The 20,000-nt window shown below is 36.1% G+C and overlaps 1 protein-coding gene across 5 annotated transcripts in view; it reads left to right on the top strand.

The window, feature by feature from the left end:
- Positions 1-5,666: 5,666 nt before the first annotated feature.
- Positions 5,667-20,000, top strand: part of LOC133647097 (nesprin-1-like) — a 49,750-nt gene continuing 35,416 nt past the window's right edge. For 4 of the 5 annotated variants that reach the window (XM_062043206.1, XM_062043207.1, XM_062043208.1 and 1 more), the window contains exons 1-9: positions 5,690-5,812; positions 5,879-6,034; positions 6,243-6,401; positions 10,382-10,548; positions 12,086-12,248; positions 12,316-12,503; positions 12,569-12,719; positions 17,979-18,161; positions 18,229-18,366. In XM_062043206.1, the coding sequence (XP_061899190.1) occupies positions 5,801-5,812; positions 5,879-6,034; positions 6,243-6,401; positions 10,382-10,548; positions 12,086-12,248; positions 12,316-12,503; positions 12,569-12,719; positions 17,979-18,161; positions 18,229-18,366 (1,317 nt within the window). In that variant the 5' untranslated portion in view covers positions 5,690-5,800. Of the gene's footprint in view, positions 5,813-5,878; positions 6,035-6,242; positions 6,402-10,381; positions 10,549-12,085; positions 12,249-12,315; positions 12,504-12,568; positions 12,720-17,978; positions 18,162-18,228; positions 18,367-20,000 lie in introns of all 5 variants that reach the window. The other variant, XM_062043210.1, reaches the window with a different exon arrangement.

Below are 20,000 nucleotides of genomic sequence, written 5' to 3' on the forward strand. Positions count from 1 at the left end.
AAAACAGTTAAAATGTGACAAGAATAAAGGCATAAACTATAAAAGAAAAAAAGTTGTGATAGTACAAGGAAAAACAGTTAAAATGTGACAAAAATAATGGCATAACTTTAAAAGAAAAAATGTTGTGATTCCACCACAATGCAGTTAATGCATAATAAAAAAAAAAGTCCTGGTAAGACAAGAAAACAGTTAAAATGTGACAAGAACAAAGGCATAACTATAAAAGAAAAAAAGTTGTGATACTACAAGAAAACAGTTAAAATGTGACAAGAACAAAGGCATAACTATAAAAGAAAAAAAGTTGTGATACTACAAGAAAACAGTTAAAATGTGACAAGAACAAAGGCATAACTATAAAAGAAAAAAAGTTGTGATACTACAAGAAAACAGTTAAAATGTGACAAGAATAAAGGCATAATTTTAAAAGAAAAAAGTTGTGATACTACAAGAAAACAGTTAAAATGTTACAAGAATAAAGGGCATAATTTTTAAAGAAAAAAAGTTGTGATGCTACAAGAAAACAGTTAAAATATGACAAGAATAAAGGCATAATTTTAAAAGAAAAAAAGTTGTGATACTACAAGAAAACAGTTAAAATGTGACAAGAATAAAGCATAATTTTAAAAGAAAAAAAGTTGTGATACTACAAGAAAACAGTTAAAATGTGACAAGAATAAAGGCATAACCATAAAAGAAAAAAGTTTTGTGGTACTACAAGAAAACAGTTAAAATATGACAAGAATAAAGGCATAACTATAAAAGAAAAAAGTTGTGGTACTACAAGAAAACAGTTAAAATATGACAAGAATAAAGGCATAACTATAAAGAAAAAAAGTTGTGATACTACAAGAAAACAGTTAAAATGTGACAAGAATAAAGGCATAACTATAAAAGAAAAAAAGTTGTGGTACTACAAGGAAAACAGTTAAAATATGACAAGAATAAAGGCATAACTATAAAAGAAAAAAAGTTGTTGGTACTACAAGAAAACAGTTAAAATGTGACAAGAATAAAGGCATAATTTTAAAGAAAAAAAAGTTGTGGTACTACAAGAAAACAGTTAAAATGTGACAAGAATAAAGGCATAATTTTAAAAGAAAAAAGTTGTGGTACTACAAGAAAACAGTTAAAATATGACAAGAATAAAGGCATAACTATAAAAGAAAAAAAGTTGTGATACTACAAGAAAACAGTTAAAATATGACAAGAATAAAGGCATAACTATAAAAGAAAAAAAGTTGTGATACTGCGAGGAAAAACAGTTTAAAATATGACAAGAATAAAGGCATAACTATAAAAGAAAAAAAGTTGTGGTTACTACAAGAAACGGTTAAAATGTTACAAAGAATAAAGGCATAATTTTATAAGAAAAAAAGTTGTGATACTACAAGAAAACAGTTAAAATAGGACAAGAATAAAGGCATAACTATAAAAGAAAAAAAGTTGTGGTACTACAAGAAAACAGTTAAAATATGACAAGAATAAAGGCATAACTATAAAAGAAAAAAAGTTGTGATACTGCGAGAAAATAGTTAAAATATGACAAGAATAAAGGCATAACTATAAAAGAAAAAAAGTTGTGATACTACAAGAAAACAGTTAAAATAGGACAAGAATAAAGGCATAACTATAAAAGAAAAAAAGTTGTGGTACTACAAGAAAACAGTTAAAATGTTACAAGAATAAAGGCATAATTTTATAAGAAAAAAAGTTGTGATACTACAAGAAAACTGTTAAAATGTGACAAGATAAAGGCATAACTATAAAAGAAAAAAAGTTGTGGTACTACAAGAAAACAGTTAAAATGTGACAAGAATAAAGGCATAACTATAAAGAAAAAAAGTAGTGATACTACAAGAAAACAGTTCAAATGTGACAAGAATAAAGGCATAACTATAAAAGAAAAAAAGTTGTGATACTACAAGAAAACAGTTAAAATATGACAAGAATAAAGGCATAAACTATAAAGAAAAAAAGTTGTGATACTACAAGAAAACAGTTAAAATATGACAAGAATAAAGGCATAACTATAAAAGAAAAAAAGTTGTGATACTATAAGAAAAACAGTTAAAATGTGACAAGAATAAGCATGACTATAAAAGAAAAAAAGTTGTGGTACTACAAGAAAACAGTTAAAATGTTGCAAGAATAAAGGCATAACTATAAAAAAAAAAGTTGTGGTACTACAAGAAAACAGTTAAAATGTTACAAGAATAAAGGCATAATTTTATAAGAAAAAAAGTTGTGATACTACAAGAAAACAGTTAAAATGTGACAAGAATAAAGGCATAACTATAAAAGAAAAAAAGTTGTGGTACTACAAGAAAACAGTTAAAATGTGGACAAGAATAAAGCATAATTTTAAAAGAAAAAAGTTGTGGTACTACAAGAAAACAGTTAAAATGTGACAAGAATAAAGGCATAACTATAAAAAAAAAAAGTTGTGGTACTACAAGAAAACAGTTAAAATGTTACAAGAATAAAGGCATAATTTTATAGAAAAAAAGTTGTGATACTACAAGAAAACAGTTAAAATGTGACAAGAATAAAGGCATAACTATAAAAGAAAAAAAGTTGTGATATGACCAGAAAACAGTCAAAATGTTACAAAAATAAACACATAACTTTAAAATAAAAACAAGTGATACTCCAAGAAAACAATTAAGATGTGACAAGAATAAACACATCATTTTCAAAGAAAAAAAAGTTGTGATACTACAAGAAAACAGTTAAAATATGACAAGAATAAACGCATAATTTTGCAAGAAAAAAAGTTGTTATATTACAACAATAAAGTTAAAAACTGACAAAAAATGAAGACATAAATATAAAAGAAAACATTTGTGATACTACAAGAAAACAGTTAAAGTATGACAAGAATAAACACATCATTTTAAAAGAAAAAAGTTCTGATACGACAACAATAAAGTTAACAAAAATGAAGGCACAAATATAAAAGAAAACATTTGTGATACTACAAGAAAACTGTTAAAATGTGAAATAACCCAATCAGATTCTATCAAATGATAGATTCCAAATGTGAGATTGTGCATGGATAGCTTTAAAGGGACAATGACCTGCTGTTGTATGCCGACAACAGGACTGGGAAAGATGTGACAAAGGTATCGGACAGTGATTGTTTGTTTACCTGCTGTTGTATGCCGACAACAGGACTGGGAAAGATGTGACAAAGGTATCGGACAGTGATTGTTTGTTTACCTGCTGTTGTATGCCGACAACAGGACTGGGAAAGATGTGACAAAGGTATCGGACAGTGTTTGTTTGTTTACCTGCTGTTGTATGCCGACAACAGGACTGGGAAAGATGTGACGAAGGTATCGGACAGTGATTGTTTGTTTACCTGCTGTTGTATGCCGACAACAGGACTGGGAAAGATGTGACGAAGGTATCGGACAGTGATTGTTTGTTTACCTGCTGTTGTATGCCGACAACAGGACTGGGAAAGATGTGACGAAGTATCGGACAGTGATTGTTTGTTTACCTGCTGTTGTATGCCGACAACAGGACTGGGAAAGATGTGACAAAGGTATCGGACAGTGATTGTTTGTTTACCTGCTGTTGTATGCCGACAACAGGACTGGGAAAGATGTGACAAAGGTATCGGACAGTGATTGTTTGTTTACCTGCTGTTGTATGCCGACAACAGGACTGGGAAAGATGTGACAAAGGTATCGGACAGTGATTGTTTGTTTACCTGCTGTTGTATGCCGACAACAGGACTGGGAAAGATGTGACAAAGGTATCGGACAGTGATTGTTTGTTTACCTGCTGTTGTATGCCGACAACAGGACTGGGAAAGATGTGACAAAGGTATCGGACAGTGATTGTTTGTTTACCTGCTGTTGTATGCCGACAACAGGACTGGCAAAGATGTGACAAAGGTATCGGACAGTGATTGTTTGTTTACCTGCTGTTGTATGCCGACAACAGGACTGGGAAAGATGTGACAAAGGTATCGGACAGTGATTGTTTGTTTACCTGCTGTTGTATGCCGACAACAGGACTGGGAAAGATGTGACAAAGGTATCGGACAGTGATTGTTTGTTTACCTGCTGTTGTATGCCGACAACAGGACTGGCAAAGATGTGACAAAGGTATCGGACAGTGATTGTTTGTTTACCTGCTGTTGTATGCCGACAACAGGACTGGCAAAGATGTGACAAAGGTATCGGACAGTGATTGTTTGTTTACCTGCTGTTGTATGCCGACAACAGGACTGGGAAAGATGTGACAAAGGTATCGGACAGTGATTGTTTGTTTACCTGCTGTTGTATGCCGACAACAGGACTGGGAAAGATGTGACGAAGGTATCGGACAGTGATTGTTTGTTTACCTGCTGTTGTATGCCGACAACAGGACTGGGAAAGATGTGACAAAGGTATCGGACAGTGATTGTTTGTTTACCTGCTGTTGTATGCCGACAACAGGACTGGGAAAGATGTGACAAAGGTATCGGACAGTGATTGTTTGTTTACCTGCTGTTGTATCGGACAGTGATTGTTTGTTTACCTGCTGTTGTATGCCGACAACAGGACTGGGAAAGATGTGACAAAGGTATCGGACAGTGATTGTTGGTTTACCTGCTGTTGTATGCCGACAACAGGACTGGGAAAGATGTGACCAAGGTATCGGACAGTGATTGTTTGTTTACCTGCTGTTGTATGCCGACAACAGGACTGGGAAAGATGTGACAAAGGTATCGGACAGTGATTGTTTGTTTACCTGCTGTTGTATGCCGACAACAGGACTGGGAAAGATGTGACAAAGGTATCGGACAGTGATTGTTTGTTTACCTGCTGTTGTATGCCGACAACAGGACTGGGAAAGATGTGACCAAGGTATCGGACAGTGATTGTTTGTTTACCTGCTGTTGTATGCCGACAACAGGACTGGGAAAGATGTGACAAAGGTATCGGACAGTGATTGTTTGTTTACCTGCTGTTGTATCGGACAGTGATTGTTTGTTTACCTGCTGTTGTATGCCGACAACAGGACTGGGAAAGATGTGACAAAGGTATCGGACAGTGATTGTTTGTTTACCTGCTGTTGTATCGGACAGTGATTGTTTGTTTACCTGCTGTTGTATGCCGACAACAGGACTGGGAAAGATGTGACCAAGGTATCGGACAGTGATTGTTTGTTTACCTGCTGTTGTATGCCGACAACAGGACTGGGAAAGATGTGACAAAGGTATCGGACAGTGATTGTTTGTTTACCTGCTGTTGTATGCCGACAACAGGACTGGCAAAGATGTGACCAAGGTATCGGACAGTGATTGTTTGTTTACCTGCTGTTGTATGCCGACAACAGGACTGGGAAAGATGTGACAAAGGTATCGGACAGTGATTGTTTGTTTACCTGCTGTTGTATGCCGACAACAGGACTGGGAAAGATGTGACAAAGGTATCGGACAGTGATTGTTTGTTTACCTGCTGTTGTATGCCGACAACAGGACTGGGAAAGATGTGACAAAGGTATCGGACAGTGATTGTTTGTTTACCTGCTGTTGTATGCCGACAACAGGACTGGGAAAGATGTGACCAAGGTATCGGACAGTGATTGTTTGTTTACCTGCTGTTGTATGCCGACAACAGGACTGGGAAAGATGTGACAAAGGTATCGGACAGTGATTGTTTGTTTACCTGCTGTTGTATGCCGACAACAGGACTGGGAAAGATGTGACAAAGGTATCGGTGGATCTGTGGAAAAGCTTCGGGCCTTCAAACGTCAGCTGTCCCAGCCTCTCCCTGACCACCACGAGGACCTGCAGGCTGAGCAGATGCGTTGCAAGGTCTGATCTCACATTCCGAGTCATATTATCACGCCGTTCTGGTCTAAATGGTGAACTTGGTTTTAGGACCTGGAGGGCACCATCGACGGCTGGACCGGAGATTTGTCCCACCTGACCGTCCTAAGGGAGTCCTTGTCGTGTTACATCAGCGCGGAGGACCTTAGTGTCCTTCAGGAGCGTATGGAGCTGCTGCATCGCATGTGGGAGGAAATCTGCCACCAGGTGACGCCAAAAGCTAGTTGTGCATGTCCTCGGGTGCACCCAAACCTCACGCCGCTTCCTGTGTGTGAGCGACAAAGCTGCCACACACAGGAAGCGCACAAAAAACCACACGACATGGCTTGCTGCGAGTAGTCCGACACACACACACACACAGCGCGACAATCTACGCCGCCTGACCTGGTCTGTGTTCCGTCTCGTGCACCCGCAGATGTCGTCGCGCGCGCAGCAGGTGAGCGACAAGCTCAACGAGTGGAACGTCTTCAGCGAGAAGTACAAGGAGCTGTGCGAGTGGCTCACCAGCATGGAGGGAAAGGTGTCGCAAAACGGAGACGTCAGCATCGAGGAGATGATCGAGCGGCTGCGCAAGGTAAGAGGCAAACACAGGAGAGATTGTGTGGCTGCAGTAGTGGTGACCCCAAGATGCAGGAACCAGGAGGACAAAGACCAGGTAAGAGGATTGTAGTTAAAAAAAAGTTGTGACGCTACAAGAAAACAGTTAAAATGTTACAAGAATAAACACATGATTTTAAAAGAAAAAAAGTTGTAAAGCTACAAGAAAACAGTTAAAGGCCTACTGAAATGAATTTTTTTTATTTAAACGGGGATAGCAGATCTATTCTATGTGTCATACTTGATCATTTCGCGATATTGCCATATTTTTGCTGAAAGGATTTAGTATAGAACAACGACGATAAAGATTGCAACTTTTGGTATCTGATAAAAAAAAGGCTTGCACCTACCGGAAGTAGCGTGACGTAGTCAGTTGAACATATACGCAAAGTTCCCTATTGTTTACAATGATGGCCGCATGAAGTGAGAGAGATTCGGACCGAGAAAGCGACAATTTCCCCATTAATTTGAGCGAGGATGAAAGATTTGTGGATGAGTAAAGTGCAAGTGAAGGACTAGTGGGGAGTTGAAGCTATTCAGATAGGGAAGATGCTGTGAGAGCCGGGGGTGACCTGATATTCAGCTGGGAATGACTACAACAGTAAATAAACACAAGACATATATATACTCTATTAGCCACAACACAACCAGGCTTATATTTAATATGCCACAAATTAATCCTGCATAAAAACACCTGCGTGTTTGTTATGCTAGCTCCTAGCTCCTCTGCTAGCTCCTAGCTCCATAGAACACGCCAATACAATTCAAACACCTGATCAACACACACAATCACTCAGCCCAAAAGACCGTTTACCTAACCCAAGGTTCATAAAGCTTATATATTTTTAAAAAGTTACGTACGTGACGCGCACATACGGTCAAGTTATCGAATGTTTAGCAGCCAAGGCTGCATACTCACGGTACCTGATATTCAGCTGGGAATGACTACAACAGTAAATAAACACAAGACATATATATACTCTATTAGCCACAACACAACCAGGCTTATATTTAATATGCCACAAATTAATCCTGCATAATAACACCTGCGTGTTTGTTATGCTAGCTCCTAGCTCCTCTGCTAGCTCCTAGCTCCATAGAACACGCCAATACAATTCAAACACCCGATCAACACACACAATCACTCAGCCCAAAAGACCGTTCACCTAACCCAAGGTTCATAAAGCTTATATATTTTTAAAAAGTTACGTACGTGACGCGCACTTACGGTACGGTACGTGTTATGCTAGCTCCTAGCTCCTCTGCTAGCTCCTAGCTCCATAGAACACGCCAATACAATTCAAACACATGATCAACACACACAATCACTCAGCCCAAAAGACCGTTCACCTAACCCAAGGTTCATAAAGCTTATATATTTTAAAAAAGTTACGTACATACGCAAAAAAAAGCCAAAGCTGCATACTCACAGTAGCACGTCTGCGTCTTTGTCATCCAAATCAAAGTAATCCTGGTAAGAGTCTGTGTTGTCCCAGTTCTCTACAGGCGTCTGTGTATCCAAATCAAAAGTCCTCCTGGTTAGAGTCTCTGTTATCCGAGTTCTTCCATCTTGACTGCATCTTTCGGGAATGTAAACAAAGAAGCGCCGGCTGTGTACTGTTGTGGCTGACTACGTTCGAAAAATACGTCCATTTCGCACCGACAACTTTCTTCTTTGCTTGCTTGGCTTCCTTCTCCATAATGCAATGAACATGATTGAAACAGATTCACGAACACAGATGTCCAGAATACTGTGGAATTATGAAATGAAAACAGAGCGTTTTCGTATCGGCTTCAATGTGGAAGGCATACCCGTGTTCGTCGGGCTACGTCACGCGCATACGTCATCCTCAGAGGCGTTTCGAACCGGAAGTTTAGCGGCAAATTTAAAATGTCACTTTATAAGTTAACCCGGCCGTATTGGCATGTGTTATAATGTTAAGATTTCATCATTGATATATAAACTATCAGACTGCGTGGTCGGTAGTAGTGGGTTTCAGTAGGCCTTTAAAGTATGGCAAGAATAAACACATAACTATAAAAGAAAAGAAGTTGTAAAATTACAAGAAAACAGTTAAAGTATGGCAGGAATAAACACATAACTATAAAAGAAAACAGCTAAAGTATGACAAGAATAAACACATAACTATAAAAGAAAAAGAGTTGTGATACTACAAGAAAACATGTAGTACAAAAGCTGTGCATAAATGTGACAAGACTAAGTAAAAAAGTTGTTATATTACAACAATAAAGTTAAAAACTGGCAAAAAATGAAGACATAAATATAAAAGAAAACATTTGTGATACAAGAAAACAGTTAAAATGTGACAAGAATAAACACACAACCTTAAAATAAAAAAAAGTTGTGAATCTCCAAGAAAACAGTTAAAATGTGACTAAAACAAAGGCATCATTTTAAAAGAAAAAAAGTTGTGATACTACAAGAAAACAGTTAAAGTATGGCAAGAATAAACACATAATTTTGAAAGAAAAAAAGTTGTTATTTTACAACAATAAAGTTAAAAACTGGCAATAAATGAAGACATAACTATAAAAGAAAACATTTGTGATACTACAAGAAAACAGTTAAAGTATGACAAGAATAAACACATCATTTTAAAAGAAAAAAAGTTCCGATACGACAACAATAAAGTTAACAAAAATGAAGGCACAAATATAAAAGAAAACATTTGTGATACTACAAGAAAACAGTTTAAATGTGACAAGAATAAACACACAACCTTAAAATTAAAAAAAAGTTGTGAATCCCCAAGAAAACAGTTAAAATGTGACAAAAACAAAGGCATCATTTTAAAAGAAAAAAGTTGTGAATCTACAAGAAAACAGTTAAAATGTGACAAGAACAAAGGCATAATTTTAAAAGAAAAAAAGTTGTGATACTACAAGAAAACAGTTAAAGTATGACAAGAATAAACACATAGCTATAAAAGAAAAAAAGTTGTGATACTACAAGAAAACAGTTAAAGTATGGCAAGAATAAACACATAACTATAAAAGAAAAGAAGTTGTGATACAACAAGACAACAGTTAAAATATGACAAGACTAAACACATCATTTTGAAAGAAAAAAAGTTGCTATATTACAACAATAAAGTTACAAACTGGCAAAAAAGCAGCATCTCCTCATGTGACTTTATGACTTTAACCAAGCATGCATCACTATAGCTCTTGTCTCAAAGTAGGTGTACTGTCACCACCTGTCACATCACCCCCTGACTTATTTGGACTTTTTTGCTGTTTCCCTGTGTGTAGTGTTTTAGTTCTTGTCTTGGGCTCCTATTTTGGTGGCTTTTCCTCTTTTTTCGGTATTTTCCTGTAGCAGTTTCATGTCTTCCTTTGAGCGATATTTCCCGCATCTACTTTGTTTTAGCAATCAAGAATATTTCAGTTGTTTTTATCCTTCTTAGTGGGGAGATTGTTGATTGTCATGTCATGTTTGGATGTACATTGTCTTTGCTCCACAGTAAGTCTTTGCTGTCGTCCAGCATTTTGTTTTTCTTTACTTTGTAGCCAGTTCAGTTTTAGTTTGGTTCTGCACAGCCTTCCCTAAGCTTCAATGCCTTTTCTTAGGGGCACTGATCTTTTTTTAATTTTTGGTTTAAGCATTAAACACCTTTTTACCTGCACACTGCCTCCCGCTGTTCCCAACATCTATAAAGTAATTAGCTAGCGGCTGCCACCTACTGATATGGAAGAGTATTACACGGTTACTCTGGCCAGCTCTAGACAGCACCGACACTCAACAACAACACATCATTTGCAGACTATAATCACTGCTTTGCAAAATATATTTTTTACCCAAATAGGCACACTCGTTGAAGAACACAGACTTAGAGGATCTTTGACAAGCATTTATGCACAGCTTTTTGTACAAAATCCTACTAAATCCCTGTGATAATTGCCTCTTCTTGATGAACCCCCCGGTTGTGTCCCCAGGACTACCAGGAGGAGATCTCTGTGGCCGAGGAGAACAAGCTGCACCTCCACCAGCTGGGGGAGCGTCTGGCACGGGCCAGCCACCGGGGAAAAGCTGTAGAAATCGAACACAAGCTGACTAAAGTCAACGACCGCTGGCAGCACCTCCTGGATCTCATTGCAGCCAGGTGAGGTGCAGCGGATTACAAGGCGCACTGCCAATGGGCGAGTCTATTCAGCTATTCAGTTTTGTTTTAAACGTCCATCCATCCATTTTACAATATAATTACAACACTTTATGTACATATTTATATACAGATTTGAACAATTAAGTTATTCACTGAAATATATTTATTAATTGTGGTTCTTACAAAAAATATATCTTATAAAATATAAAAGCTAAAATGTCCCTTAAAGCTCTGCCCCTTTAATTAGTGCATACTAAATAATTTAACTTTAGCCTACTACTACAAGCATATTATTTACCAGCAACATAAAGTGAAACAGAGGCAGAGGTGTCCTGCCACAGTCAGTAACAAATAAACAGACAACAGTAGTGGTCAAATACAAATAAGGCAACAAGAGAAGTATCCTACACTTCTCTTTTGTAAAGTAAATCTGAACAGCCGATACGGGCATCTACATCAACTATATCAGTGGTCCCCAACCTTTTTGTAGCTGGGGACCGGTCAACGCTTGAAAATTTGTCCCACGGACCGGGGGGGGGGGGGGTGATTTTTTTTTCTTTTTTTTTTTTTTTTCTTTTTTTTTTTTCATAAAGAAATACAATCATGTGTGCTTACGGACTGTATACCTGCAGACTGTATTGGTCTATATTGACATACACATACACAATATGTATATATAGTGTTTTTATGTTGATTTAATTTAAAAAATAAAAATAAAAAAAATAATTTTAATTTTTTTTTTTTCTTTTCTTTTTTTTTTTTTTTATAAAGAAATACAATCATGTGTGCTTACGGACTGTATACCTGCAGACTGTATTGGTCTATATTGACATACACATACACAATATGTATATATAGTGTTTTTATGTTGATTTAATTTTTTTTTTTTAAATTTAAAAAAAAATAATAATAATTTTTTTTTTTTTTTTTTTCTTTTCTTTTTTTTTTTTTTTCATAAAGAAATACAATCATGTGTGCTTACGGACTGTATACCTGCAGACTGTATTGGTCTATATTGACATACACATACACAATATGTATATATAGTGTTTTTATGTTGATTTAATTTTTTTTTTTTAAATTAAAAAAAAAATAATAATAATTTAAATTTTTTTTTTTTTCTTTTCTTTTCTTTTTTTTTTTTCATAAAGAAATACAATCATGTGTGCTTACGGACTGTATACCTGCAGACTGTATTGGTCTATATTGACATACACATACACAATATGTATATATAGTGTTTTTATGTTGATTTAATTTAAAAAATAAAAATAAAAAAAATATTTTTTTTTTTTTTTTTTTTTTTTTTTTTTTTTTTAAATTTCTTGCGCGGCCCGGTACCAATCGGTCCGCGGACCGTTACCGGGCCGCGGACTGGTGGTTGGGGACCACTGATTTGCCTGAGAAGCTGGACAGGACAAAAAATAAAAAAAAAAAAAAAAAAATTGTGGCGGACGTAATTCTTTCGTGGCGGGCCGCCACAAATAAATGAATGTGTGGGAAACAGTGGTGGTAACCTTCTGATGGTTGTTGTCAGGGTGAAGAAGCTGAGAGAGACTCTGGTGGCCGTGCAGCAGCTGGACAAGAACATGAGCAGCCTGCGTTCCTGGCTGGCCCACATCGAGACCGAGCTGTCTCAGCCCATGGCCTACGACGCCTGCGACTTTCAGGACATTCAGCGCAAACTGGATCAGCAGCAGGTAACACGCACGCTGCTTTATCACCGCGGAGGAATCCGGGTTACCACAAGTGCACGTCCTTGCACAGGAGCTGCAGAGCGACATCGAGAAGCACAGCACGGGCGTGGCGTCCGTGCTCAATCTGTGCGAGGTGCTCCTGCACGACTGCGACGCCTGCGCCACCGACGCCGAGTGCGAGTCCATCCAGCAGGCCACGCGCAGCCTGGACCGCCGCTGGAGGAGCATCTGCGCCTCGTCCATGGAGAGGAGACTCAAGTAGGACACGGTCAGCCGGGGAACAACCTCCCTCACGCCCACTCAACTCCTGTCTCGCTTGGCAGGATCGAGGAAACGTGGCGTTTGTGGCAGAAGTTCCTGGAGGACTTTTCACGCTTCGAGGAGTGGCTGGCCACCTCCGAGAAGACGGCGGCTCTGCCAAACTCCTCTGGGGTTTTGTACACCATAGCCAAGGAGGAACTGAAGAAGTTTGAGGTACGTCTCCTCTCGGACGCACAGATATTGACAATTGGCTACTCAGTGGCCTCGTGGTTAGAGCAGGGGTGTCCAAACTTTTTCCACTGAGGGCCGTACACGGAAAAATTTAAGCATGCGGGGGCCATTTTGATATTTTAACAAAATATATGGATTTATTTTTTTTTTAACCTTTAGGGCTCCCGGGGACTATAAAGGGTCTCGGTCATTAAAATGTAAAAAATAAGTCCAATTATTAATATTTTTTATTTAACGCTTACAGTAAATCTCTATATCAACTTCAGGTTGATATAAAGTAAAAAAAAAAAAAGGTTTTATGCCTTTTCTGTCAAATAGTAAAACTGAAATATGCAGTATTTAGTAATTAGAGCCCTAAAAGATCAATAATGCGGGGGCCATTTTGATATTTTAACAAAATATATGGATTTTTGTTTTTTTTAACCTTTAGGGCTCCCGGGGACCATAAAGGGTCTCAGTCATTAAAATGTAAAAAATAAGTCCAATTATTATTATTTTTTATTTAACGCTTACAGTAAATCTCTATATCAACTTCAGGTTGATATAAAGTAAAAAAAAAAAAAAGGTTTTATGCCTTTTCTGTCAAAGACAACTTTGTTTTTATAGTAAAACTGAAATATGCAGTATTTAGTAATTAGAGCCCTAAAAGATCAATAATGCGGGGGCCATTTTGATATTTTAACAAAATATATGGATTTTTTTTTTTTAACCTTTAGGGCTCCCGGGGACTATAAAGGGTCTCAGTCATTAAAATGTAAAAAATAAGTCCAATTATTATTATTTTTTATTTAACGCTTACAGTAAATCTCTATATCAACTTCAGGTCGATATAAAGTTAAAAAAAAAAAGGTTTTATGCCTTTTCTGTCAAATAGTAAAACTGAAATATGCAGTATTTAGTAATTAGAGCCCTAAAAGATCAATAATGCAGGACACCATTGATTTTAATTATTTAATATTTTTGAGTAATCACAGTGAAATGTTAAATAAAATCCTACTAAATATATTTGGGATCCAAAAGGTCCCCCCACTCATAAAGTGATACATTTTTATTAGTTTTTTTTTACTTTTAACACTTAAATTACGAGATCAACTTCAGATATATCTGTCCATTTTACGTTTGAACTATTATTTTGTTTGTATTATGCTCTTTTGTCAAATAAAACTTTGATGATTTTTATATAGCAACCACACAATATATGCAATATTTTTTCCACATAAAACATTTTAAAGTGATATTTTCAAAGTAATAATTCATTATAACATAGATTTTTTTTTTTTTTTTTGGATTTTTTTAGCAATGGCAAAAAAAAGAAAAATAAACAAAGACAGAAGAAAAAAAAAACAGCCTTCATGGCAGCTTTCTGTCAACATTGCAACTTTTCCTTGTTAGATTTCACCTCGACCACTTTTTTTTAAATGTTTTTAAAAAATGTTTGCAACATTATCAATTTTGCAATTTTTGCAGAATGTGTGGCGGGCCGGTAAACAATTAGCTGCGGGCCGCACTTTGGACACCCCTGGGTTAGAGTTTCCGCCCTGAGATGGGTAGGTTGTGAGTTCAAACCCCGGCCGAGTCATACCAAAGACTATAAAAATGGGAGCCATTACCTCCCTGCTTGCCACTCAGCATCAAGGGTTGGAATTGGGGGTTAAATCACCAAAAATGATTCCCAGGCGTGGCCACCGCTGCTGCTCACTGCTCCCCTCACCTCCCAGTGGGGGATCAAGGGTGATGGGTCAAATGCAGAGAATAATTTCGCCACACCTAGTGTGTGTGTGACTATCTTTGGTACTTTTACTGTTTTAGTTGGGACTCAACGAATATTCGATTTAAATTGATACCATTTATATTCTGTTGCTTCGATTCATCGTTAAATGAATGTAATAAAAATGTAAAAAATGCAATAAATACAAATAAAAATGTATGAAATCCGGACCGCATAGAAAAAAAGGTCAAACAATTTGAATAGAAGGTAGAAGATGGTAAATAGAAGGTAATAGACATGAATTAAAGGTCGAAGACGGTGAGAAAAGGTAAAAGAATGTCAGTAGATAGATAAAAGGTATAAATAGATCAAATATGAAATAAGTTCAATATAATGTAAAAAGGGTAAAAGAACCCCAAAAGCAGTGAAGTTGTCACGTTGTGTAAAAGGTAAATAAAAAGAGAATACAACAAATCCTTTTCAACTTATATTCAATTAAATAGACTGCAAAGACAAGATATTTAACGTTCAAACTGAGAAACTTCATTTTTTGGGGCAAATAATCATGAACTTAGAATTTAATGGCAGCAACACATTGCAAAAAAGGCATTTTTACCACTGTGTTACATGGCCTTTCCTTTTAACAACACTCAGTAAAGGTTTGGGAACTGAGGAGACACATTTTTGAAGTGGAACTCTTTCCCATTCTTGCTTGATGTACAGCTTAAGTTGTTCAACAGTCTCCCTTCTCATATTTTAGCCTTCATAAATGCGCCACACATTGTCAATGGGAGACAGGTCTGGACTACAGGCAGGCCAGTCTAGTACCCGAATTATTTTACATTGTCTTGCTGAAATAAGCAGGGGCGTCCATGGTAAAGTTGCTTGGATGGCAACATATGCTGCTCCAAAAGCTGTAATGTACCTTTCAGCATTAATGGTGCCTTCACAGATGTGTAAGTTACCCATGTCTTGGGCACTAATACACCCCCCATACCATCACACATGCTGCCTTTTACACTTTGCGCCCAGAACAGTCCGGATGGTTCTTTTCCTCTTTGGAACGTCTAGAGTTTTCAAAAACAATTTGAAATGTGGACTCGTCAGACCACAGAACACTTTTACACTTTGCATCAGTCCATGTTAGATAAGCTAAGCCGGCGGCGTTTCTGGGTGTTGTTGATAAACGGCTGTGGCTTTGCATAGTAGAGTTTTAACTTGCACTTACAGATGTAGCGACCAACTGTAGTTACTGACAGTGGTTTTCTGAAGTGTTCCTGAGCCCATGCGGTGATATCCTTTTCACGCTGATGTCGCTTTTTGATGCAGTACCGCCTGAGGGATCCAAGGTGTGTAATATCATGGCTTACGTGCAGTGATTTCTCCAGATTCTCTGAACCTTTTGATGATATTACGGAGCGTAGATGGTGAAATCCCTAAATTCCTTGCAACAGCTGGTTGAGAAATGTTGTCCTTAAACAATTTGCTCGGGCATTTGTTGACAAAGTGGTGACCCTCGCCCCGTCCTTGTTTGTGAACGACTGAGCATTTCACGGAAGCTGCTTTTAATACCCAATCATGGCACCCACCTGTTCCCAATTAGCCCGTTCACCTGTGGGATGTTCCAAATAAGTCTTTGACGGAGCATTCCTCAACTTTCTCACTCTTTTTTGCCACTTGTGCCAGCTTTTTTGAAACAGGTCGCAGGCATCAAATTCCAAATGAGCTAATATTTGCAAAAAAATAACACATTTTTCCAGTGTGAACATGAAATATCTTGTCTTTGCAGTCTATTCAATTGAATATAAGTTGAAAAGGATTTGTTGTATTCTCTTTTTATTTACCATTTACACAACATGACAACTTTACCGCTTTTGGGGTTTGTACATTCATGTGTATAGTGTTGTCCCCTTAGACCAGGGGTCACCAACGCGGTGCCCGCGGGCACCAGGTCGCCCGTAAGGACCAGATGAGTAGCCCGCTGGCCTGTTCTAAAAATAGCTCAAATAGCAGCACTTACCAGTGAGCTGCCTCTATTTTTTAAATTGTATTTATTTACTAGCAAGCTGGTCTCGCTTTGCCCGACATTTTTAATTCTAAGAGAGACAAAACTCAAATAGAATTTGAAAATCCAAGAAAATATTTGAAAGACTTGGTCTTCGCTTGTTTGAATAAATTCATTATTTTTTTGTACTTTGCTTCTTATAACTTTCAGAAAGACAATTTTAGAGAAAAAAAATACAACCTTAAAAATGATTTTAGTATTTTTAAACACATATGCCTTTTTACCTTTTAAATTCCTTCCTCTTCTTTCCTGACAATTTAAATCAATGTTCAAGTAAAATTTTTTTTTTTTACTGTAAAGAATAATAAATACATTTTAATTCTTCATTTTAGCTTCTGTTTTTTCGACGAAGAATATTTGTGAAGTATTTCTTCAAACTTATTATGATTAAAATTCAAAAAAATTATTCTGGCAAATCTAGAAAATCTTATTTCAAAGTCTTTTGAATTTCTTTTAAAATTTTTGTTCTGGAAAATCTAGAAGAAATAATGATTTGTTTTTGTTAGAAATATAGCTTGGTCCAATTTGTTATATATTCTAACAAATTGCAGATTGGATTTTAACCTATTTAAAACATGTCATCAAAATTCTAAAATTAATCTTAATCAGGAAAATTTACTAATGATGTTCCATATGTTATTTTTTAAATTTTTTCAAAAAGATTCGAATTAGCTTGTTTTTCTCTTCTTTTTTTCGGTTGAATTTTGAATTTTAAAGAGCCGAAATTGAAGATAAACTATGTTTCAAAATGAAATTTTCATTTTTTTCCTGTTTTCGCCTCTTTTAAACCGTTTATTGTAAAGAATAATAAATACATTTTAATTTAATTCTTCATTTTAGCTTCTGTTTTTTTGACGAAGAATATTTGTGAAATATTTCTTCAAACTTATGATTAAAATTTTTAAAAAAAATATTCTGGCAAATCTACAAAATCTGTAGAATCAAATTTAAATCTTATTTCAAAGTCTTTTGAATTTCTTTTAAAAATTTTGTTCTGGAAAATCTAGAAGAAATAATGATTTGTCTTTGTTAGAAATATAGCTTGGTCCAATTTGTTATATATTTTAACAAAGTGTAGATTGGATTTCAACCTATTTAAAACATGTCATCAAAATTCTAAAATTAATCTTAATCAGGAAAAATTACTAATGATGTTCCATAAATTATTTTTTGAATTTTTTCAAAAAGATTCGAATTAGCTAGTTTTTCTCTTTTTTTTTTTCGGTTTTCTCCTCTTTTAAACCGTTCAATTAAGTGTAAATATCATTAATTATTAATAATGACATAGAGTTAAAGGTAAATTGAGCAAATTGGCTATTTCTGGCCATTTATTGAAGTGTGTATCAAACTGGTAGCCCTTCGCATTAATCACTACCCAAGAAGTAGCTCTTGCTTTCAAAAAGGTTGGTGACCCCTGACGTAGATGTGAAGATGCTTCACGGTATTCTTCAATCCAATCTCTCCACAGTCCTTCCAGAGGCAAGTCCATGAAAGCCTGACCCAGCTGGAGTTGATCAACAAGCAGTACCGCCGCCTGGCCAGAGAGAACCGCACGGACGCGTCCTGCCACCTGAAGGAGATGGCACACGGCGCCAACCAGCGGTGGGACAACCTGCAGAAGAGGGTGGCGTCCGTCCTGCGCAGGCTCAAGGTGCTTACGGCCGTTAAACCACACGTACTGTGCGTCGTGAAGACCCATGCCTCCTCTTCCTGTCCAGCACTTCATCAGCCAGAGGGAGGAGTTTGAGACGGCACGGGACGCCATCTTGGTGTGGCTGACCGAGATGGACTTGCAGCTCACCAACATCGAGCACTTCTCCGAGTGCGACATCCAGGCCAAGATCAAGCAGCTCAAGGTGGGAGAGTCCGAGGACTTCTCAAGGTTTCCTTTAACGGGGTTCGTCAATTGAAAAGTTTGTATTGGGAGGAAAATGTATCCCTAAGAAACAAAGTAAATATGAATAATTGGTTCCAGCCTGGACAAAAGTCCCTATTTTAGTGAAGGTTTGTACACTTTAAACACAATATAAAGTGCTATACAGTACCGCACACTTTTTTAACCACCTCACAAAACACTTGGCTCTCCAAGTACCAACTCTGAAATACAGTAGTAGGCCTAAGTAGTCATTAAATACAAGGTACAGGTTTTATATAAGTATATTTAATACTAATATTTAATAACCACAGACCTTTCCTCCAGAAGGTGTTATCTTTGTCCATGTGATGTCAGATGAAACAAAAATCTAGCTGTTTGGACACAATACCCAGCAATATGTTTGGAGGAGAAAAGGTGAGGCCTTTAATCCCAGGAACAGCATCCCTACCGTCAAGCATGGTGGTGGTAGTATTATGCTCTGGGCCTGTTTTGCTGCCAATGGAACTGCTGCTTTACAGAGAGTAAATATGACAATGAAAAAGGAGGTTTAGCTCCAAATTCTTCAGGACAAGCTAAAAGTCATCAGCCCGGAGGTTGGGTCTTGGGCGCAGTTGGACAATGACCCCAAACACACCTCAAAAGTGGTAAAGGAATGGCTAAATCAGGCTAGAATGAAGGTTTTAGAATGGCCTTTCCCAAAGTCCTGACTTAAAGGTGTGGACAATGCTGAAGAAACAAGTCCATGTCAGAAAAGCAACACATTTAGCTGAACTGCATCAATTTTGTCAAGAGGAGTGGTTAAAAATTCAATTCGATTTTTTTTTTGTACTTATTTATTTTTAATACATTCACTGTAGTGTTTATTTATTTAAAAATAAAGAAAAGGGCAATTTTGAAGGACAATGTATTGTATAATTTTGTGAAAATATTGCAATAAAGTATTTTTTTTTTTAAAAAGGAAAAAATAAGATTTTTTTTTTGTACTTATTTATTTTTAATACATTCACTGTAGTGTTTATTTATTTAAAAATGAAGAAAAGAGCAATTTTGAAGGACAATATATTGTATAATTTTGTGAAAATATTGCAATAAAGTAATTTTTAAAAGAAAGGAAAAAATAAGATTTTTTTTTGTACTTATTTATTTTTAATACATTCACTGTAGTGAATAAAGAAAGGTCACTTTTAAAGGACAATATATTGTATAATTTTGTGAAAGTATTGCAATAAAGTAATTAAAAAAAAAATTTTTTGTACTTATTTATTTATTTTTAATACATTTACTGTAGTGTGTATTTATTTAAAATAAAAAAAAAAGGGCAATTTTGAAGGACAATATATTGTATAATTTTGTGAAAGTATTGCAATAAAGTAATTTTTTAAAAAAAGGAAAAAATTAAATTGTACTTATTTATTTTTAATGCATTCACTGTAGTGTTTATTTATTTAAAAATAAAGAAAATGGCAATTATGAAGGTTATTTAAATATAAAGAAAAGGGCAAATTTGAAGGACAATATATTGTATAATTTTGTGAAAGTATTGCAATAAAGTAATTAAAAAAAGGAGAAGAAAAGATTTTTTATTTATTTATTTTTAATACATTCACTGTAGTG

The sequence above is a fragment of the Entelurus aequoreus genome, linkage group LG03, assembly GCF_033978785.1.
Source record: "Entelurus aequoreus isolate RoL-2023_Sb linkage group LG03, RoL_Eaeq_v1.1, whole genome shotgun sequence".
Taxonomy (NCBI): domain Eukaryota; kingdom Metazoa; phylum Chordata; class Actinopteri; order Syngnathiformes; family Syngnathidae; genus Entelurus; species Entelurus aequoreus.